The sequence below is a fragment of the Mirounga angustirostris genome, unplaced genomic scaffold (assembly GCF_029215605.1).
Source record: "Mirounga angustirostris isolate CCGP_5_RB_7025 unplaced genomic scaffold, mMirAng1.0.hap1 SCAF_5, whole genome shotgun sequence".
Taxonomy (NCBI): domain Eukaryota; kingdom Metazoa; phylum Chordata; class Mammalia; order Carnivora; family Phocidae; genus Mirounga; species Mirounga angustirostris.
The window spans coordinates 62096747-62119295 of NW_026991713.1; the positions used below are offsets into that span (position 1 = coordinate 62096747).

Below are 22549 nucleotides of genomic sequence, written 5' to 3' on the forward strand. Positions count from 1 at the left end.
GTTTGCACGGAGGGGGAGGGGGCCGGGCAGGGGAGGTTTCGGGTTTGGTTAATATGCAATGCCCGTAATTAGCATAATTTATATATTTATGATAAAGAGAGAAAATGCCGCGGGGCCGGGGTGCCGGGATGCCGGGCCGGGGCGGCGGGGAGCTCTGGGAATGAGACTGCGCGCGGCCGCCCGCCTGGGCCCGGAGACCCCGGGGGCCGCGCCCTCGCCCGCCCGCGGGCCGGCGGGGACCGGGGGAGGGGAGGGGGCGGCCGCCAGGTGGACCCCGTGGGGAGCTTGGACCCGGCCCCTCCCCTGGAGCCCAGGTGGGATACGGACCCGAGCGGACGTTACATACACAGACCCCGTGGCGACCGGGAGCGGATTCCCGCCCCACCGGAGAACCCGGACGCCTGGGTTCCCGGCGGTTAAGGTCAACTGGGTCGGCCTGGGTGACCTGTCACAATTCTCCCCAGCCACAGTACCCAGGGAGGACTGGTGGGACTCGGGGTTAGGAACCCAGACGTTGCTGGAAGCGTGGAGGAATGGTGGGAGGGTCACCATCGAGCAGAGCATAAGCACTTCATAAATATTTAATAACAATATTATTATTAACAAATAGTCATGATAATGGGCCCGATATGTGCTTCCTGGCCATTCTCACCTGGCAAGGCCAAGGGAGCCGCTCGGAGCCTTGTAATCCCCACTCAGCCGTGATTGGAAGCCTAAAACCACAGAATAGCCTCAGCTGCAGGGCAGGGGGGAATAAAACACGGTTAGGAAGCCTTTCGGGGCAAATGAAAAGAAGTTCTTTGCAGAGATTGTAACCTCACTGCTCTTCCAGATTCCTTGCTCCAAAAATACAGGCTGGTCTTTAATTGTTTATGGACATATATCCCTCCTCCCCTTATTTTGGTTTTCTAAGGCAGCCAACAGTGACAAGCAGGGCCTTCTGAAGAATAATTCCATATATTCCATTTTGATTGAAGTCCTGATGCTCAGGGTGATATTTCTGTGACCTGTTTTTTGTTTGTTTGGTTTTAGCATATGTGCAGTAGAACTTCGTTTCGTTCATTGGTCAAACAAAAATACCTAGTATGTGCCATGCTCTGAACAATACAGATAGAACTTACCTTGGCATGGAGTTTTCATTTCAGTTTAGGTGGTGGTGGTGGTTAGGGGGTCAAGGGAAGGCAGATAATAAACATGAAAGCATACAAGGTAATATCATAGAGTGATAATGTGTGTGTATGTGTGTGAGAGAGAGAGATGAGCTATTTCTTCTCTTTTGAAGGTACTATCTAGCACCTAAGAAAAAGTGAATCCGAAGAAATTTGCTTCGCTAAGAGTTCTCTGCATTATGAAGGAACATGGGATAAGATTATATCCCTCTCCCCAAGATTAACTGGCTATAAAATCATACTAATAATCTTTTCTATTTTTAACACTTTACAATTGAAAACATTTTTATATGCATGCTTTAGTTCAATTAAAAATAATAACAATTATTATTTTACTGAGCCTGGGTGGTTCAGTCAGTTAAGCATCCAACTCTTGATCAGCTCAGGTCTTGATCTCAGGGTTGTGAGTGCAAGCCCTGCATTGGGCTCCACGCTGGGCTGGGCGTGGAGCCTACTTTAAAAATAACAACAATAATAGTAGTAACAGTTACATAGTGTTTGCTGTGTGCCAGGCCCAGTTCTAAGTGCCTTACATAAATGTTACCAATTTAATTCTTACAATAACCGATGAGGTGGGTACTATCAGTTAGCCCCATTTTACAGATAAGGAAACGAGGCTTAGGGAGATGACCTGAGGGGAAGCAGTACTCAACCTGGGTCTTGCCTTTAAGCCTCAAGCTCTTTCTGTGTCAAAATGAGGATCAGTGAGGCCACAGAGGGAATGGGAGGGAACCTGGATTGCCACATTAGGAAGGAGTAAGAGTGGTTAAGGTTCTCCAGAACTTATTGCCACTTCTTTGAAATAATTTTTAAGTAGTCCTAGGACTGTGAATGGGGCAAAAAAATTGAAATAGGATCTGTGTTTTGAGGGAGGAGGTAGGAAATATGAGGAGGGCAAGTGACCTGATTTCTTAGTTTATATTTTTGGCTCATAGTCATTAACACCCCCCGCCCCCGTGATGTACCAGGTATTATACTAGGCACTGGGGTATGTATTTTTTTAAATATTTTTATTTATTTATTTGATAGGGAGAGACACAGCGAGAGAGGGAAGGCGTGGGAGTGGGAGAGGGAGAAGCAGGCTTCCCGCTGAGCAGGGAACCTGATGCGGGGCTCGATCCCAGGACCCTGGGATCATGACCCGAGCCGAAGGCAGACGCTCAACGACTGAGCCACCCAGGCACCCCAAGCACTGGGGTATGTTAATAAGTGGACATGTCTTCTTGGAGCTTACAGTCTAGTGGGGGAATATACCTACTTTTTATTTTCCACATTTCATTTGCCCCCTCCCTTCACCCTGCCTAGGGTGAATCATGTTTCGGGACAAGGGAAAGGGAACAGGAGGAGAAACTAAATGTGTCCTTATTAAACTAGTGTTTACTGTTTGCCTATGTATGTCTAAGATTATACGTGATAGTTTGGAAAGGGGGAATTAAAGTTGTTCACTACTTTCCTATCTTTTTCTCCTTCCCTTTTTTCTGGCCTATGTGAATGCCTAGCTGGTCTGTCAATAGCTTACCAAGCTATTTATCTCTGCTAGTGGATGGAGGGGGGGGGGAGGGGGTCTGGAGGAGAACTGAGAGTTTTCATTTTCCAATGTGTCCTGATCCTTGGAGGCCAGAATAAGGCCCTTACAATTCTGGAGAGAAAGTTTGGTATTGTGTTAGGAGGATAGGGGCCTGGGATAGGTGGACACTGTGTTGAACTTTGAATCTGCTATTCACTTTCCTGTGCCCTTGGGCAAGTCACCTGACCTTTCTCTACCTCCATTTCCCTCTCGATAAAACGGGATCATAGTAAGAGCCCCATGCTAAGCATTCCACTTACATGATCTCTTATCACCGTTATAACAACCCTGTAAGGTTTTCCTATTTAATCACCATTTTAAAGATGAGGAAATTAGGGGCGCCTGGGTAGCTCAGTCAGTTAAGCGTCTACCTTCAGCTCAGGTCATGATCCCAGGGTCCTGGGATGGAGCCCCGCATCGGGCTCCCGGCTCCGCGGGAAGCCTGCTTCTCCCTCTCCCACTCCCCCTGCTTGTGTTCCTTCTCTCGCTGTGTCTCTCTCCGTCAAATAAATAAATAAAATCTTAAAAAAAAAAACAACCCGCATCATCAGCATCATCAGCAGCAGCATCATCATCATCATCATCGTGAGGCTCCTTGCTCAGCAGGGAGTCTGCTTCTCCCTCTCCTGATCTCCCTTCCCTTCCCTCCCCCCTTCCCTGCTCCTGCTCTCTCTCTCTCAAATAAATAAATAAATAAAATCTTTTTTTTTTTAAGATGAAGAAATTAAGCTTCAGAGAGATTAAGTCAATTGCCCAAGATCACACAGCTATTTCATGGCCAAACTGGGGTTTGAGTCTAGGTTTCCCTCCAAAGCCTCAACTTTCTATCTATAAAAATGGGAGTAATAATAACTAATTGTTCTTAGTGTTTTATTCAATAATTCCGAAGTAAGCTCTCTTATTATTTATCCCTGAGAAAACAGAGAAGTAACCTGCCCCCCTGTGGAAAGTCACACAGTTGGTCAAGTTTCAGTGTGGATTTGCACTATGGACTGGGGGTGCTGGTGTCCCAGAATCAAATAATAATAGTTAATATACATTGAACCCTTATTCGATTTACTGTAACACTAGCCCCGTTTCAAATATGGTAACTAAGGCATAGAGAGGTTAGGTCCTTGTCCAAGGTCTCACAGCTAAGAAATCTTAAAACTGAGAGATGAATCCAGCTTCTCAGTGGCTGCACTAAATTGAAATGAGATAATGTATGTAAATTTTTATAAGAGCTACCATTTTCTGAGCCCTTACTATGTGCCAGGCATCAGTCTAAACTTTTTACATGCATTAATTTATTCAAGCCTCACTAGAACCCTATGAAGTCGGTGCTATTTCTCAAATTTTTTCAGATGAAGAAACTGAGGCACAAAGGTTAAGTCATTTGTCCTGAGGCCCACAGCTAGTAAATACCAAAGCTGAGATGATGAACCCGACACAGTCTGTCTCCACAGAGTGCTCACTATAATACTATGTGTAAAGGTCATGGATCCCAATAAACTATACATGATTATTATTCTTCAGCAGGTGTAAGCAGGGAAATCTGTGTCCTGGGACCAGAAATGGAGAAGGATGGGAGGACATGCAGAAAATCCATCAAGCAATAATGACTTTGAGGTGGCAGCCTCTCTGGAGTCTGGCAGTTTAAGAAAAGGGCTGATAATACTTCTGTGCAGGGATGTGGTGTTCCTTCACACCAGCTACGAAAGCTGTGTGGACCGCCATGGCAGTGTTAAGTGGGGGAATTCTGGGCATATTGGAAGGAAGAGCCAGTGGGATTTGGTGAAGGAGCAAATGTGAGCAATAAGAGAGAAGGCAAGGTGGGGCACCGGGGTGGCTCAGTTGGTTGGGCGACTGCCTTCGGCTCAGGTCATGATCCTGGAGTCCCGGGATCGAGTCCCACATCAGGCTTCCTGCTCGGTGGGGAGTCTGCTTCTCCCTCTGACCCTCCTCCCTCTCATATGCTCTCTCTCGCTCTCATTCTCAGTCTCTCAAATAAATAAATAAAATCTTTAAAAAAAAGAGAGAAGGCAAGGATGATGGCAGGGTTTTTGGCCTGAGTGTCTATGGAAGGATGAAACTGCCCATTGGCTGAGACGGGGAAGGCTGCATGCAGGTGGAACAGGTTTGGGGGCACCTGGGTGGCCCAGTTGGTTAAGCGTTCAACTCTTGGTCTCAACTCAGGTCTTGATCTCTGGGTCGTGAGTTCAAGCCCCGTGTTGGGCTCCACATTGGATGTGGAGCCTACAAAAAAAAAAAAAAAAAAGAAATCAGGAGTTTGGTTTTAACATGTTGAGTACAAGATGATATGAACAGTCAGTAGGCATTTGGATTTCTGAGGCTGAAGTTCCCAGATAAGGTCCCAGCCAGAGATTGAGATTTGGTCCATCTAGGGAGGAGGTAAAGTGTTGATGGCACCATTCAGCTCAGCCCTAGTTACCCATCTATGCCAGTCTCCCGCATGCCGTCATTGTGGTCTTTTTGAATGGCAGCTCTGCAAGAGGTAAGTGCATACACACAATTTAAATATAAAAGGAGTGTAGAGCTGGAGATTCTGCCAACAAACAGCCTAGTCTGAGAGAATAAAGTCAAATTTTGGAAGGTGATTTCCCACAATAAATGTGGCTTTCTTTCAATTGAGTACAGGTAAAACTAATTTCAGCTTAACCAGCCATTCCTTAGAGTCCACTAACTTCACGAAGAGGACCCTCCGCCTCCAAAATTGACTGTATAGTCAGAAGGTATTTTACACCTTGAAAACCTCAACCACATGAAGTGTTAAGGGAGGGATGAAAACCACAGAAATGAGTCTGAGTTAAAAGTCTGCATCCCAGGGTGCCTGGGTGGCTCAGTTGGTTAAGCGGCTGTCTTCGGCTCAGGTCATGATCCTGGAGTCCCTGGATCGAGTCCCGCATCGGGCTCCCTGCTCGGCGGGGTGCCTGCTTCTCCCTCTCCCACTCCCTGTTTGAGGTTTCCTAATGCTCCTCCTGGGTGCCTTAGAACGTTGTCCTAAGCAAGCCCAAAGCAGTTGCCAAAGGAGAATGATACACAGAACCAGGTCCCCTAACTCAGGCCCCTCTGCTGGAACTCCTGGATGGCCCCAGACCTCCGGATTTTCAGATTGTGGGCAAATGCCTCAGCACCCACTGTTCATTCTCTCCCCGGGGTTACCTGTATTTTTAGATGTTAGCCCAGGAAAGGGAGGGATAAATGAACTGTCTGGGAACCAACTGAGATGCTTTGCCAGGTTCGAGTCAGGTGTTTTTCACTCATCTCACTGGAGAAAGAAGACCAAGGAGGAGGCTTTGGGTGGGCTCTGGCTCCCATCCCAGCTTTACCCAGAGCAGCTCCGCTGTGCTGTGTATGGTGTGGAGTTCTACTGCCTGAGTGATCACAGGAGCCCCTTCTCTTAAAACGGACCGCAGATCATCTCTCCTCACTGGCTGCCAGGCTGTGGGCATGGCATGGCATCGTGAGCTCAAAGGAGGCCGTGCAAATGGGCCGTTTACCCCTGTCATTGGGGAACTGGTCAAAAAGCAAACTAAAGATGGCTGTCTAGTCAGTGAGGCCAAACCACAGCCTTAGGCTTGAAAAATGTGGAAAGTTCCTGGCAAGGGGCTGGGACCAGCTGCAGGAGAAAGTCTGCACAGATACTGAGCCAGGAGACGCACAGAACAGAGCTCAGAGTCAGAATGCTGCATGTCTACAGACTGGAGAGGTGTTTATGTCACGTGCGTATCTCTGATAGGAGCGATCTCAAGCCAAGACGAAGGGAGACCAGTAAGTCCTGGGGTCTGAGATGAGGGAGGCATTTGCCTCTGTTCTGCCTGCATTCCTGCTAGGCAGAAGCCTGGTTGGCGGGTCAGAGTGCGCCTGCGTGGCCAGAGGCTCCGAGCCAGGCCTGCCTTTTCCCTTGACACGGAGGACTAAACATTGAGGACCCGGGTCCACATAAGCTCATGGAATTTCAAGGGTAGAAGGGATGTTAGAATTACCTGAACCTCTCTGCTGCTTGAATCCCCCGAATAACAGTCACAAAGTGAACACTTGCTTAACCACTCCCTGTGAGTGGCCACGGCTGGCCCTAAGGAACCGGTGGCAAGACTGGGAGCAGGCTTTAAGCTCCTCTCGAGCAGATGCCCCTTGGCCCACAATGACTAGCTACTGATGCCTCCCTTCTAAAGGCCTTTGGAACTGGAAAATTCTTGCCCTGTGAAATGTATGTATCAAGCTATAATGGACCCAGATTTACTTTGCACGCCTTTCTGCTCCATTTTGTCTCTGCCTTTTATTTGAATTTGCAGATGGCTTGCTAATTGACTTCTGTATGTAACCAATATCATGGCTCATCCCAGCTCCCATCCAGCACAGGTGGTAAATTGCCAGGTTCTTGGCAAAACTCACAGAAGGCTCCCATGTACAAAATTTGGAGGAGGACATCACCCAGGAATGAGGCCAGAGTCCCAGTGAGGGTGGATGATGCCTACTAGCTCTTCCAGCAAATTCCTCTTCCCCTCCTGCCCCACCTTGTCCTACCTGAAAAGGGAAGCCTTATTTACTCTTTTTTCAAATTGCTAGGTGTCCTGAATTTCTTGCCCTTCTTTTCATCCCTACTCTAGGTGGTTAGGGAAGGAAAGGGAGAGAAGGAACCTCATGGTTCTCCTTGCCTCCTTGGCCAGGAAACATTCTGCCAAAGAGTGAAGACCCTAAAAAGCGATTACACTCTTAGGTATATATGCCAAAGAATTGAAAACAAGTGTTTAAACAAAAACGTGTGCAGAAAAATTCACTGAAGCACTATTCACATAGCCAAAAGGTAGAAACAACCCAAACATCCATCCACCGATGAATGGATAAACAAAATGTGGTATATCCATACAGGATTTTTTTTTTTCGGGACATATGAGTTTAATTGCCTACTAGACCATCCAGATGGAAATACGCGGTAAATGTTCTTACCACAATAAACAGAACAATATATTAAAACTGACTTCCAGAATTGTCCAAATTATTTTAATCACATTTTTTTTCGCATTTCTTTAAATGTCACGTCTTCTTTGGCAAATTTGTTCAAAATACTAAATTTTCATTCTATAATTTAGTTTAGTAGAGTGCCTCTACATTGATGGTCGTCAGGGTACCTTTCTCTAAGCCCTAATGGTTTATATCTTCCCTTTAAAATGTGTTAGTATCTTTAAAAAGTGTATAAATATCTTTTAATTACGTTATCATTTTCAAAGAAATCCTAGGGGGAAAAATTATGAATTAAACACCTGTAAGTTCTTCTTCCTTTCTGCTATAGTATAGCAATCGGTCATCTAACCCATAGTGGCCTAGCAACTGAGCAAGGCTGACTGAGTCTTGTCAATTGCAACCGATTGCCCCTCATAAAGCACCAGCTGACTACAGATTCTCCACTTCTTTTCGAGCAACCCCATAACTGGCCCAAGTCATTCTTCGGTCTATACATTATGCTAGTTTTGGTCCCCGAAGAAGGTCTTCCTTTTCCTGGACCTGCTTCACCAGTTTTGCTTGTTCTTCATTTAATCCGTGTTTGGGAATCCTCATTCACAAAATCATTTTTGGAGACCACTGCACGACCCAGGATCAAGTGCGTAGATTCACATAATTTTATGGAATATGTACTTTCTTCACATTCACGATCTATGTGTTTAAAATGTTCTTAAAATTCCAAACAGTTTTCTTCCGGTGAAGATGCCGATTTCCTTGAAAAGTTCTGATAGTCTTCATTCTCTAAGACATTTTACTATGCTGTAACAGGGATTAAATGAAGATCTTGTTTTCCTTCCTTATTGTTTAGGTGTTGCCCTTACAGGTTTTTTCTCTTGAACTGCTTGTGTGGGGAGGTGCTGGATCAGCACGGGCCTGGGGAGTGCTCGGTAAAGTCTCAGCTGAGCTTGACGCACTTTCCATCTTGGAAATGAAATCTCAGTTTTGCTTCTCCCTGAGCCGGCGCAGAGAGTGCCGAAAGCCCACCCAATATTATCCATTATTCCATAGCTATAAAAAGGATTAAAGTGTTGATACATGCTACAACGGGGATAAACCTTGAAAACATTTTGCCAAGTGAAAGAAGGCAGACATAAACGCCATTTAGTGTATGATTCCATTTATTTTATTTATTTTTATTATTATTATGTTATGTTAATCACCATATATTACATCATTAGTTTTTGATGTAGTGTTCCATGACATATGATTCCATTTATATGAAATATGGAGAATAGACGAATCCATAGAGAAAAAAGCAGATTAATGGTTGCCAGAGGCTGGGTCTGGCAGAGAAAGGGAGTAACAGCTAATGGGGGTTTCCTTTGGGGATGATGAAAATGTTCTGGAACTAAATCGTGGTGATGGTTGCACAATATTGTAAATCTATTAAATTCCACTGAGTTTGACACTTTAAAATGGTTACAGTGGTGAATTTTACCTCAATTAATAAAATAAAATGAGGAAGACCGATCAACACCCCAGGGTTGAAAGAGGGGGAAGGGAAAAATCTGGAATCTAGAACACTTCTCTGAGTTTAGTTTCCTCATCTGCACCGTGGTGGTAATAATGCCCCCGTCCCCCCAGCCGGCATGAGTAATGAGCACGAATAAACGTTACATAAACACTTAGCACTGGAGGCACTCAAAGTCAATGTTAATTGCCTTCTTTGCTATGTAAGTATCTAAACCTATTTGTCCCCTTTATACCTTTATTTCTTATGACCCTACTGTTTGTGGCTCCAGCCAGCCAATCTGTTCTTTACAAGGGCTCCTCCCACTTCCTCTCCCTGCCTTTGGCTGGCTGTTCGACCATCTGGAGGTTGTCCTGCCTCCAGTGTTAAAGGCCAGGAGGGTCGCTAGGCCACTGCCACAGAATCACTTAAGAGCTGATTTTGTGAGACCCCCTGCTGAATCAGAGTTCAGGGGAATCTGGTGTCTGTATTTTTAATAAGTGCTCTAGGTGATGATCATGCATATTCAAGTTGGGGACTACTGTTTTAATTTATACCTGTCTTTACCATCTTTTCCAGGAAGTCTGCTCAGACTCCTCCCCTAAAAAGCCCTCTGATTAGCCAGAGTGCTCCTTTCCTGTGTCTGAGGTTCTCAGGGTCTAGGCCAAAGTCAGCTTGGGTTCAGCTGGGTCTGCTCTCTCCCTGCAGACTGGGGGACTCCCAGGGACAGATGTTTGGCCTTCTCTTTCCTCTTGTCACCCTGGTTCCTCCTGAGTGTAGGTTCTCCTGGGATGCTGTAGGAAGGCAAGACACTTTAGTTTTAAAGTCCTTAGAATCCTGCTTACTTCTACAGATATTTGAGAGAACTTAAGATTCGCTCTCTTCCTACCATTGTCCTCCTGACTTTTTGAGATGATATAGAAATTGTATTACTATGTCACATCAGCCTTTGCTTTTCCTGTCCCATGTCATCCCACAGATGTGCTAGGTGTGGACCGGCCCCCACCCCACCCTGACAAGTGACCATGGATCCTGGAGCCGGGCCAGAGTCATCTCTGACTGTCAATGAGCAGGTATATGCTAGGGCAGGAGGGGGCGGGGGGAGTGAGGGTCATGGACCCCAGGGTATGGTCAGGAGGAAGACTCCACAGAGCCTGTCAGTATCTGTTTCTTACCAAAGTTCTTGGTCACTTCACTCATCCAGCTATAGTTACCAGCTAGGATTTCTCAGGGGCTGAGTTGGGGGATTTAAGCTGTGACTTTTTTTTTTTCTTTTAAGATTTTATTTATTTATTTCAGACAGAGAGAGAGGGCATGAGCTGGGGGGGGGAAGGGGCAGAGGGAAAAGCAGACTCCCTGCTGAGCAGGGAGCCCCATGTGGGACTCCATGCCAGGACCCTGAGATCATGACCTGAGCCGAAGGTAGACGCTTAACCGGCTGAGCCACCCAGGCGTCCCTAAGCTGTGACTTTAAAAAATGAAATTAAAATATACAAAAATGTATGGGGCACATGGCTGGCTTGGTTGGTAGTGCATGTGACTCTTGATTTTGAGGTCGTGAGTTTAAGCCCCACACTGGGGTAGAGTTTACTTTTAAAAATAAATAAAAATTTAAAAACATATACAAAAATATATTTTTTTATGTAAGGAAAGATTTGGACATCACGTAATTTACTCTCTTTTTTCGTATATATATTTTATAATTTTTTGTAGTGAACGTATTTATTACATCATTTTTTAAAAGAAAAAAAGACTAATACCTCTTAAAATGTAATTGGACTGAAGTCCCTCATAGGTCAAGTTTGCATCAGAAAGGGACCTGCTTTTGGAAGTTTATTTCACTCATACTTCCCTGATGGGTTACATTGTCACTTTTTCCGGCAGTCTCTGGCTGGATTCAATTTTCAGGCCTCAGGACTGTGTTGTGGGAGTGCCTTCGGGTACAGGCCAAGTGCAGGGGAGGCCCGACAGAGCTTTTGCATATACAGAGTGTCCCGGAATCTTGAATGGCCCAATTCAAAGTGCTGGAGGTAAAGAGCGCAGGAGCGCTGGCTGTTTGAGCAGAAGACCACCAAGTGTTCTAGGGAGGCCTGCGGGCTGCCTGCACCACTGGGCTGTGGAAGCCCCCCTCCAGGTTGGAGCATGCCCACAGGTGGCACGACTGGACCTGCAGGCCCACGGGGTCCAAAGCTCCAGTCCAGGATTCCTGACCCTTGTTTCAGGAAGTTAGCTCGCAGGGGAATCTTGGCCTTTACCCCAGGGTTTTAGAAATAAAGGAATCAAGAGCTTAAAAAGTTCCTCAACATTGTGGAGCATTTTCCACCCCTTTATCTTTGAGGGAACTTCTATAAGGTTTTGTGTGTGTGTGTGTGTGTGTGTGTGTTTAAAGATTTTATTTATTTATTTGACAGAGAGAGACACAGCGAGAGAAGGAACACAAGCAGAGGGAGTGGGAGAGGGAGAAGCAGGCTTCCTGCTGAGCAGGGAGCCCGATGCGGGGCTCGATCCCAGGACCCTGAGATTATGACCTGAGCCAAAGGCAGGCGCTTAACGACTGAGCCACCTAGGCGTCCCTCTCTAAGGTTTCAAGAGAAGTGAAGAGGGATTTGCTTCTTGGCCCAGCTTAGGCTGTGGATACCGTGTTAGGGGCCTCCATCACCACACTCCAATATCCTAGCAGCTAAGAGGACACCCTGGCAAAGCTGTGGGATAGGCCACTTACCACTCCCTGAACCGAGTCCAAGAAGAGGGGCAAATAGAAATATCCCCAAGCGGTTTGGCTCTGTGGGGCTTTTTTCAGCACATGTCAAGCCCTTCCCCTGTCACCAGGCCCCCAGTTCCTTTCCGAAGCTCCTTGCCTGGAATCAGGGAGCTGCAGCCTGCCCCAGGCTGTGGAATTGCCACAGAGCACGCCGCCTTCAGGCAGGAGGTCCAAGTCTTGAAGTGCGCTCTCCGCTCTCCCCCAGCCAAACCCAGAGCTCCGCTCCCCAGGGCTAGACCAGCCGCTCCGCACCAGCGAAGTCCCCTGTGCTCTGTTTGCAGGTCATCGTGATGTCAGGCCACGAGACCATCCGTGTGCTGGAAGTTGGAGTGGACGCCCAGATCTCTGCCGAGGAGGAGGGCAAAGGGCTGGAGGGTGTGGCTGCTGAGGGCTCCCAGAGCAGAGACCCTGGCGAAGCTAGTGAACCTGCTGGTGAAGCCGGGCCAGACAACCCAGACTCCTCTGCAGAGGCAACTGGTACGAGGCCATCAGTCCCATCTGGCATTGCACCACCTGAGTCCCTTTCTCTGGCTCCTTGGAGAGCCAGCATGAATCCCTGGGGCCTCGGTGGCCTCAGGGTCTTGCTGTCTTCCTGTCCAGTGGACAGCCTCTGGCCACAGCTATCCTGCTCAGCTGCTAAGGCTGTCCTGCCCTCCTTGTCCCTGGAACTCTAGATCTGGTTTCAATCACTTCCACACCTAAACTGGGATGGGTCATGGTGTGGTGGGCAGAGAGAGGCAAGGCTCAGTTGAGGGGATTGAATTCACCTCCAGGTCTCAGCCAGACCCTCAGGCCCAATGCAGAAAAGACTAGACCTTTAGGATCCTGACAGCCCTTCCAACTCAGTACCTTTGGTGGTGGATCTGGGAGGTCCCAGCAGCTGGGGGTAGCAGGGCATGTTACCTACCCTGGACTAAGGGTGTGGGTTAGGTGGAACCTTATAGAATCTGAGCTCCTTACTCCCAGCTGGGCTGCTGTGAGTCACGCCAGCTGGTCTTATTTGTGCTGCCCTCTAAAGACACTTTAGGGCAAGAGTTTGATTCTCCTGTACGGGGAATGGAGAGAGATAATCCACCCACACGGTCTCTCCTAATTACCCTGCAGTATAGCTGTGATACAACCGGGGCTGTCCTAGAGGCTGGGACTGGTGTCAGGCATGGCTCTCTGGCTGTGCGGCACCCTCTCCTGGACTTTGCTCACTGATACCTTGCAGAGTAGACATCTTTTGCTGGAAACCTGGGACCTCCCTAGTCAGTCCCCCCAGAACGCCACGATTCATCTCCGCTAGGCTACTGCTTATCTTCCCTTCCCTAGATTGGAGATCTGGGCTGATGGGGGTGGGCCCAGAGGAGGAGCCAAGAAGAGAGCAAATGAGGAGAGGCTTTAGGGAAAAAGAAAACGGCAAGGCTCCCTTGCCGTATCCCTTGCTCTACCCACAAATCAGTGTGCAGATTCATTTGGGACCCTAGTAACCCCGGGTCATTTTTTCTCCTTTTGAATAAAGGAATGGCAAGAGACATGACCGTTCTCCCCTAGCCTGGAAATGCTCTGCTCTGTGTTGAAGCTAGGGAGGGCATCAGCCTACTCCTGTGGGGGCCGTGCCCTGGAGAGCAGGCAGCCGAGACAAGGATGTTACATCTGGCCCCCCTTCTCATTCCTTTCCATGATGGGGATGAGGCCCCTTTTCAGGAAATTTGGGAGGTATCCCAGGTTTATCCTCATTTCCCTTTTTACTCTTTTTTTTTTTTTTTTTTTAAGAGAGGGAGGTGGAGAGGTGGGAGAGAGAATCTTAAACCGGATCATGCTCAGCAAGGAGCCCAATGTGGGGCTCGATCTCAGGACCCTGAGATGGTGACCTGAGCCGAAATCAAGAGTCGGACGCTTAACCGACTGAGCCGCCCAGGCACCCCATCTCTTTTTACTCTTTAATCTGTCTTCCATATCTCATTTCTTCTGGTGCCTTAATTCTGTTCCTTGTCCAAACCTGCTCTCGGAAATGGATCCTAAATCAACTATTTACACCTTAGCATGAGTGTTTATGGTAGTGTACATCATCTTCCAGAGGTTTGTATATTTAAGCCTTTCACGAAAGTCCTATTCCCTGGAAGGGAAATTCTAGTTATCATCAAGAAGGTAAGGGAGGCATTTCGATGTACCTCCTAAGAAGCTGCCAACTGAGACTGTGGCCTTGCAATCTTTCTAGGTACGCAATATTACGAAGAGTTTCCTCTTCAAACAAAACTAAGTAACGGGAAACTTTTTCAGGATGAAAAAGCTCGAGTGATTTATATCACTCTAAATTACTACCCAGTCCTTGTCACAGTATGTATCTTTATAGTTGTGGCCACCAAGCGTAGACTGTAATAGGACACTTACCACCATATTATTCATAGGCCCATTTCCTTTATTGCCATAGATTCACACACCTGAGTCTGGGTTTGGCTATTGTCAGACTGTCTGGTTTTTCACTGTCATAATCCGTAGTGCTTTGAGTGCCTTTGTACTGGTCCTTTGAAAATTTGTTTTTTCCTTTGAGGTATTGTCCACTCGAATTCCTTTTGAAGAGAAGTCAATTGTGTACATAGGAGGAAGTCATTACATGAAAAATACAAAATCTGTCAATGAGAGGACAAGTAATTGGCTATAAGGTACCACATGCCTGTTAAGCCAGAAAAATAAACAGTGACAAAACCTAAATTGGGTGGCACTTTGGAGAAATAGGAACATTATTGACTGTTCTGTGAATTGGTTCAGTCTCTGAAAAGCAGTCTTGCAGGAAGGGACAAAAGCCCTAAATGTTAGGCAAATCCTTGGACCCTGGGTCCTACTTTGGAAATAAATCCTAATAAAATGAATATGTCCTTTCTTTAGATGGTAAGCTTTTCTCATTCGTGTTCATCACATTCCCATTTTCCCACTTTCCTTTTTTTAAATTTCATAAAATTTTGTCAAGCAAAATCTTTTTTAAATTTTCATAGATTCAGGGGTGCCTGGGTGGCTCAGTCGTTAAGCGTCTGCCTTCGGCTCAGGTCATGATCCCAGGGTCCTGGGATCAAGCCCCGCTTCGGGCTCCCTGCTCAGCAGCAAGCTTGCTTCTCCCTCTCCCACTCCCCCTGCTTGTGTCCCCTCTCTCGCTATGTCTCTTTCTGTCAAATAAATAAATAAAATCTTTAAAAAACAAATAAATAAATTTTCATAGATTCAGAGTATCCTTATGTTCTCTGATTTTTTTCGGTAGTTAGAACTGCATTTCCCTTCCACGGTGGAGATGAACCTGCCATTTTGTTTTCTGTTTGAATTTTATTTTATTTTTTTATTAAGATTTTATTTATTTATTTGACAGAGAGAGACAGCGAGAGAGGGAACACAAGCAGGGGGAGTGGGAGAGGGAGAAGCAGGCTCTCCGCTGAGCAGGGAGCCCTATGTGGGGCTTGATCCCAGGACCCCAGGATCATGACCTGAGTCGAAGACAGACGCCCAATGACTGAGCCACCCAGGCGCCCCCTGTTTGAATTTTAGAAGGCTTTAGTTGTTGCCTGTTTGTCTCTTTAATTCCTTAAACAATTGGATTTTTTGTCCTTATATACTGTGAACATTACAGTCCTGAGTTAAATTGCTGCCTTTCCAGATTAAAACAGGCTGGGAACGCAGGGTTGGAAGGTTATCTGATTCAGTGGTTCCCACTGTGGCTGCGTGCTGTATCACAAGCGAGCTTAAAAGAAAGTAGAGGGAGAGGAGAGGTTGCTGGCCTCCACTCCCGGCCATTCCCATTCAGGAGGCCTAGATTCGGGCCTGGAAATCTATGCCCAGCCAGTATTAAGAGGCCACCAATCTGGTCTAACCTCCATCACCCCATCCGTGGTCTCACCATGTATTAAATAATAACCCCTCTCCTCATGGTTGTGTAGCTTTGAAAAGGTTTCCTGGTGGGGTCCCCAATACCTGACTAAGTCGGAAGCTGTAACATGGGTGAAAAACTCCGGTTCACAGGAGGTTCCTTTAGAAGCTCAGCGAAGCTCCTCTTCTGGACCTCAGCCCTTAGGCACTGGCAGAGAAACTCTGCCCAGCCTGGAGTGCCCCTGGGTTCCAGAGTCCAGTTTTCAGGGCTGCCACTTCAAGGACTTCCCCCTACAGGAATCCTCGGAGCTTTGCCCCAGGCCAGCACCTGCATCCAAAAAGAAGCCTGCAGGTAGCGTGAACAATGATTCCGCTGCCGGATGAGCCAAGGGAAGTTGCTCCCATCGGTTCTAGCTCCTTCCCTTGCTGCCACACGTTCACTTCAGGCCCTTCTACTGATGATGTGATAGGTCACCGTGTCCTGCGGAGCCGGGAAGTGAGAGACTGAGAGCCAGCTGCGCACAGGCCTGCATTTTCTTCAACTAGAGGTGGGAGGAGGGTAGCCTACCTTGCAGGTCTGGCCCAGGGCTCCCCAGCCTCCTGTTCTCACGACCGGCAGCACTGGGGGAAGCAGTCTCCCCGGGGCCAGGGAAGGCCAGTGATTGGCCTTGGGTTATGCAGAAACAGAGTGTGAGGCTGAGAGTTGCCCCCTCAGGCTGCAACAAGCTGCTGTCCTCCGGTGACCCCTCCGCGCGTACCAGGCTCACTGCTTGTCCTTTCTCTCCATGCCACGTGAAGTGAAGTCTCTGCCGGGGATCCCTCCGAGCCCTGCCCCTGCTGTTGCCACCTTCAGCCAAGCCCCCAGCCAGCCTCAGGCCTCGCAGACCCTGGCTCCATTATCTGTACAGGCTGCCCCCCAGGTAAGGGCCCCCCGCGGAGCTGAGCAGAGGGCCCTGGGCAGGAGCAAAGCGTGGGACAGCCAACGTGGGCTGGCCGTGGGACCTGGGAATTTCACGGGAAGAACAGGGAAGGGGCTGCGGCTTGGAGGAGGGACGCCCCCCTACTAGGCACCCCTGGCCTCTCCCCTACCCCAGATCAGGCCCACTGGGAAGATCAGATGTGTGCTTGCCAAGTCGTATCCCTGGGTCCAGCGAGGACTGTAGGTAGGGAGAACATTAACTCTTTCGTGCCACAGGTGTCTCTGTTTATCCCATGACTAAATGAGGGGATGCCCTTGTTAGCCCCTCCAGTGGATGCCTGGCAGAGTTAATGGATTGTTCAGAGTCCTCATTTAGAGCCAGGGGGCAGCCCCAGGGCAATGAGAAGCTGCCTGCCTATCCCCCAGCAGTTGCTGCGCTCCCTCTGGCCCTTCGCTCCTGGCACAGATCTGCCAGGCATCCGGCAGCGGAGTAGCCTCCATCAGAGCTGCCCAGAGGCCTCTGTAGGCCCTCGACCATGTGGTGCCACCAGCCCCTGCCCCTGCTTCCCCTTGGCTGTGCTGTGAGCAGGGCCAGGCCCTGTCTCCAAGAGGGGCAGCTTCTCTGAAGGCAGGCTCGTCAGGTCCAGGCACCCCCTCAGGGTTGGGCCTCCGGCTAGGGCTTGTCTCTTCCCCACCCTCATGTGGCCTCCCCCCGCCCCCCCCCCCACACCGCCCTCAGAATGCTTTGTTTGTGCTCGACTGGGTCCGAGAGACCCGGTGTTTGCGCTATCAATGTTGATTTTTTTATTTTTTCTTTTCTTTTTGAAATCTTGTTTGCTTTTGCAGGTCTTGACTCAGGAAAACTTAGCCACAGTTCTGACAGGAGTTATGGTTCCAGCAGGGGCAGTTACTCAACCTCTTCTTATCCCCATCAGTATTGCAGGTCAAGTGGCTGGTCAGCAGGGGCTGGCCGTGTGGACAATTCCTACAGCAACCGTGGCCGCCCTCCCAGGACTGACAGCTGCTTCTCCCACGGGGGGAATTTTCAAGCCACCTTTAGCCGGTCTGCAAGGTAACGGCAACTCTCCCCAGGACGGCAGCAGGCCCCCCACCACCCTATGCTACTGTCCCTGCACGCGCGCTTGCCATGTTGGACTCAGAACCCGCGGCCCGGCAGGGCCACAGCCCTGGAGTCTGGATCCGGTGTCCCAGGCACCCCGCCACAGAGCTGCTGTTCCACCTCGGGACTCTAGGCCATGACACGGTGCTGGCCCAGCAGGCCTCTCCTACTCCAGCCAACTGAGACTGCCCCTCTCCCCCCACGCCAGAGTGCACCCCACGACCAGCCTCCTGAGAAGGACTGCAAGAAGATTCAGCTTCTGGTTTTGAGCCTCCACATCTCCAGGCCCAAGGGGGGGGGATGAGAGATGTTGCCCTGTGCTGCCCCTGCAAGGATCAAGGGAATCACGGCTGCCTGTCCCCTCTGCCCCGCTGCCCCAACCCCCTCTCCTGCCTGTGCCAGATCCCCTGGGATTGGAGCTGCTCGGGGGGCCGCGGCTGGGCGTTTGAGCACCCCTGTCTCTGCCTTGCTCCATAGCAGCCGCTGTGCTGAACGCCGCCCTCCCGACCCCCGTACAAGCTGTCCCGTCGCCGGCACAGGCCTCCTCGCCCAGCCAGCCCCGGCCAGCAGCCCAGCCCCAGCCGCTGTTCCAGCCCCAGCCGCTGCTGCAGACCGCGCCTGCCATTGTCCCGCAGCCCACTGCTGCCACCGCTACTGCCCCCACGCCCAAGCCGGTGGACACCCCCCCACAGATCACCGTCCAGCCCGCGGGCTTCGCGCTGAGCCCAGGAATTGTAAGCCGCTGCCCTCACCCGGGGCTCACCGGGGATGGACCGAATCTTGGGCCAAGGGTGGAACTGGCCCTTCCCACAGGGGAGGAAGGCGGTGGAGGACCAGCCCCCCGCATACGGCTCTTTTTTCCAACACATCAGCAGAGATGGCCCCCCTCTGAGGCCTTCTCCTTGCATCTGCCAGCCCATCCGTCCCAGACGAGAGCAGACAGCCTCCGCCAAGAGGGCTGGGCAAATTCTCCAGAACCTGAACCACTGGATCGGCCTTGGAGGGTGGGATGGTGTCTGGGGATTGCACACTTGTGAGCTGTAACTCGGGTGGAGCTGGAGGCTCACGCCCCCACGCCAGTGTCTGTCCCGTGTGGCTCCCGGCTTGCCAGGGGAGCTGTTAGGTGCGACTAGAATCACCGGCCCCTCCAGTCTGGACTTTCTGTCCTCCCGGGCCTGGCCTGAGAGATTAGCCAGAGTGACCCTTCCACGGCGGCGGCCCCACCCTTCCCTGCCAGGCCCCTGCAGCCCCCGGCCCTGGATACTCTTCAGCTGGACCTGGGCCTGCAGCCCACATTCACATCTGCCCAGCACCTGTATCTCCCCAACCCTGCCCCCCCCCACACACCCCACCCCCGGCCCTCAGCCTTCTCCTCTCTGCCTAGGGCTCTTTCTTGCCCCTCGACCTCTGAGCAGGGCTCTTTCTCCACCCACAGATCAGTGCCGCTTCCCTCGGGGGACAGACCCAGATCCTAGGTTCCCTCACTACCACTCCGGTCATTGCCAACGCCATTCCCAGCATGCCGGGGATCAGCAGTCAGATCCTCACCAACGCTCAGGGACAGGCAAGTGGTCAAAGGCAGGGCTGAGGGGTGGGGGGGGTGGGGTGGTGGAGAAGCTGCCTGGGGGGTCAGGATACGGGCTAACGGTCAAAGAAACTCCAACAGGGCGTCAGGCTGCTGTCCCTGTCCCTCGTGTGGCAGCTCTGTGCTGATGCTGAGCCCAGACAGGGGCATAGCCCCCACCCCGCCCTCTAGGTGCTCACTCTAGCCGGGGGCTTTCATTTGGGGAGCACCCACCTCGTGGCCTGGCTCTGCGTTAGGTGCTTTCTCGTACATTACCTCACCTCACTTGGAGTACAGGCCTACTAGGGGGAGATTTGCATTCCCCTTTTACAGGGGAGAAGGCTGAAGTCCAGAGAAATTAAGCCACCCGATAAAATGAGGCAGGGCAGGGATTCGCATCCAGGGCCGTGTGACTCACGTGCAGACCTACTCCTGCCCCACCACAGTTCTGGAGAGCGAACAAAGGAAACAGCTCCTAGAGGATGAATCCTTGTCTTTACTGATGAGGAAACTGAGCTCCAGAAGGGTGCAATGATTTAAGTCCCTTCCCCTGCCAGTGTGGGGCTTTGGGTTGGGGGCAGGACTGGACACTGGCCTCACACCCGGGGTCCCTGCGTTGTTTCCTCGCAGGTTATTGGAGCCCTTCCGTGGGTAGTGAACTCGGCTAGCGTGGCAGCCCCAGCACCAGCCCAGAGCCTGCAGGTCCAGGCTGTGACGCCCCAGCTGTTGTTGAATGCCCAGGGCCAGGTGATTGCAACCCTGGCCAGCAGCCCCCTGCCTCCGCCCGTGGCTGTCCGGAAGGCAAGCACGCCTGAGTCCCCTGCTAAGAGTGAGGTACAAGGGCTGGGTTGGGGCGAGGGCAGGATTGTGGGGGGTGGGCGGCAGGCAGGGCTGTCTGGAATGGGCTGCCTCCCTCAAGACTGCAGGGCAGGACAAGATTATCTTCTGAAGTCCCCAGGAAACAGAGCACCTCTCCAAAGTGAGGGGAAAGCCCAGGGTAGAAGGCCCAAGCGAGTCCCCACATACTCTGTCCAGGGAAGGAGCACCCCCCCCACCCCTACCCACACACACCCAAAAACACGTCTCTGTGCCCTCAGAGGCTAGTGGTGTGCTGAGAAGGCCAGGGAGGTGGTCAGAGTAAACTGAGCCTTGATTAGCTCCAAGGTGAACAGACCACCGGCAGAGCCCCAGAAGTTTATTCTGTACCTCCTCCCACTTCACCCCTTCACTCTGCACTGTGGCTTTGATTATTGCTTTATTTGTTCATTCCAGGAGCAGTTTTTGAGTGCCTACTATGTCCCAGGTGCTGAAGATCTAGAGACGAGTAAGATGCCCTCCCTAGCCTTAGGTAGCCCAGTGCTGGAGACACTGCAAGCCAGCGTGACAAGGACTATGATAGGGACCTGAGAAGGTGCTGTGGGGACCCAGAGAAGGGAGCTCCCAACAGACCGGGGAGTTCAGCAAGGCCTCATAGAGAAGGGTCGGTGAACTCATCTAAAGGGATGAGTTGGATGGGAGAGTGGGCCTACCTTTACGTAATTGCAGGAATGATAATGTGCCAGAGCAGGGGTTCCCAAACTTGAGTGCGTGTCAGGACCACCCCTTATTGGAATGCAGATTCCCCGCGCGAGCACGCACACACACACACACACACATTCCCCCCACCCCCGGAGTTCTTATTCAGTAGGGTTGGAGTGGAGCCCAAGAGTTTGCATTTCTAGCAAGTTCTCAGGTGATGTTGAGGCCGTGGCCCTCAAATGTATTGTGCTGTTTCCAAGCTTTGTGAATAACCCCGTAGCCTCCTCTGTAACATGGAGATTATCAGAGTACCAATTCAGAAGGTTATGAATGTTAACGGATATATTACACATAAGACAGTTAACACTCTGGTACATGGGAAGCACTGGAAAAATGGAGCTTTTATTTTATCACTGTTATTATGTAGTGGGGAGTCATGGAAGGGCTTTTAGCAGGGAAGTGGCTAGATGTGTATTAAAAAGAAATTACCCGGGGGGGGGGGGCGGTTGGTGCCTGGGTGGCATAGTTGGTTAAGCATCTGACTCTTGGTTTCAGCTCAGGTCTTGACCTCAGCGTTGTGAGTTCAAGCCCCACGTTGAGCTCCACACTGGGCATGGAACCTACTTAAAAAAAAAAAAAATTAGGGCGCCTGGGTGGCTCAGTTGGTTAAGCGACTGCCTTCGGCTCAGGTCATGATCCTGGAGTCCCGGGATCGAGTCCCGCATCGGGGTCCCTGCTTAGCAGGGAGTCTGCTTCTCCCTCTGACCCTCCTCCCTCTCATGCTCTCTGTCTCTCATTCTCTCTCTCTAAAATAAATAAATAAAATCTTAAAAAAAAAAAAATTAGCTCTTATCCAGGTGGAGCTAAGAACTGAACCGTGGCAAGACTTGAGTCCTTGTCACCTGTTAGGAGGCAGCCGAGAAACAGTTCTAGCAAGAAATGAGGAGCCCTGACTAAAGGCTAATAAGGTTCTGGTGATGAAGAGGGGAATGGACTTGAGAGCTACCAAGAGGTAGAATCCAGGGAATAGGACCCATCCTAGAGAAATCTACACTTTCCAGGAAGCTTTAAGAAAAAAAAAATCATACTGGGGGCACCTGGCTGGCTCAGTCAGTAGAACATGCGACTCTTGATCTCGGGGTCATGAGTTCTAGCCCCATGTTGGGGGTAGAGTTTATTAAAAAAAAATCATACAAAAAATACTAATGTCATATATTTATAGTTTCTCTTGATGATAAATATGATAAATGATTTTCATAAAAATTCCAATAGTATGTTAATGGAAAAAAGTAAAATTCCACCTCCAGAGATGACTTCTGTTGACAACTTGCTTTATATGCCTCCAGACTTTTTTCCTGGAAACTCATATGTAATTTTTTTTTAAGATTTTATTTATTAATTTGACAGAGAGAGACACAGCGAAGAGAGGGAACACAAGCAGGGGGAGTGGGAGAGGGAGAAGCAGGCTTCCCACAGAGCAGGGAGCCTGATGCAGGGCTCGATCCCAGGACCCTGGGATCATGACCTGAGCCGAAGGTGGATGCTTAATGACTGAGCCACCAGGCGCCCCCATATGTATTTTTTTTCTTTTTTCTTTCTTTTATTATGTTAATCACCATACATGACATCATTAGTTTCTG

At 49.8% G+C, this 22549-nt stretch overlaps 1 protein-coding gene and 1 pseudogene across 7 annotated transcripts in view; one reads left to right on the forward strand and one right to left on the reverse strand.

Annotated features, from left to right (window-relative positions):
- Positions 1-22549, forward strand: part of POU6F1 (POU class 6 homeobox 1) — a 66395-nt gene that overhangs the window by 38073 nt on the left and 5773 nt on the right. For 4 of the 7 annotated variants that reach the window (XM_064591233.1, XM_064591232.1, XM_064591236.1 and 1 more), the window contains 7 exons: positions 10170-10263; positions 12233-12428; positions 16587-16708; positions 17554-17779; positions 18305-18561; positions 19263-19391; positions 20022-20225. In XM_064591233.1, the coding sequence (XP_064447303.1) occupies positions 10216-10263; positions 12233-12428; positions 16587-16708; positions 17554-17779; positions 18305-18561; positions 19263-19391; positions 20022-20225 (1182 nt within the window). In that variant the 5' untranslated portion in view covers positions 10170-10215. Of the gene's footprint in view, positions 1-10169; positions 10264-12232; positions 12429-16316; positions 16337-16586; positions 16709-17553; positions 17780-18304; positions 18562-19262; positions 19392-20021; positions 20226-22549 lie in introns of those variants that run through there. The other 3 variants (XM_064591234.1, XM_064591235.1, XM_064591237.1) reach the window with 3 other exon arrangements.
- LOC123843743 (swi5-dependent recombination DNA repair protein 1 homolog) lies at positions 7993-8682 on the reverse strand (annotated as a pseudogene).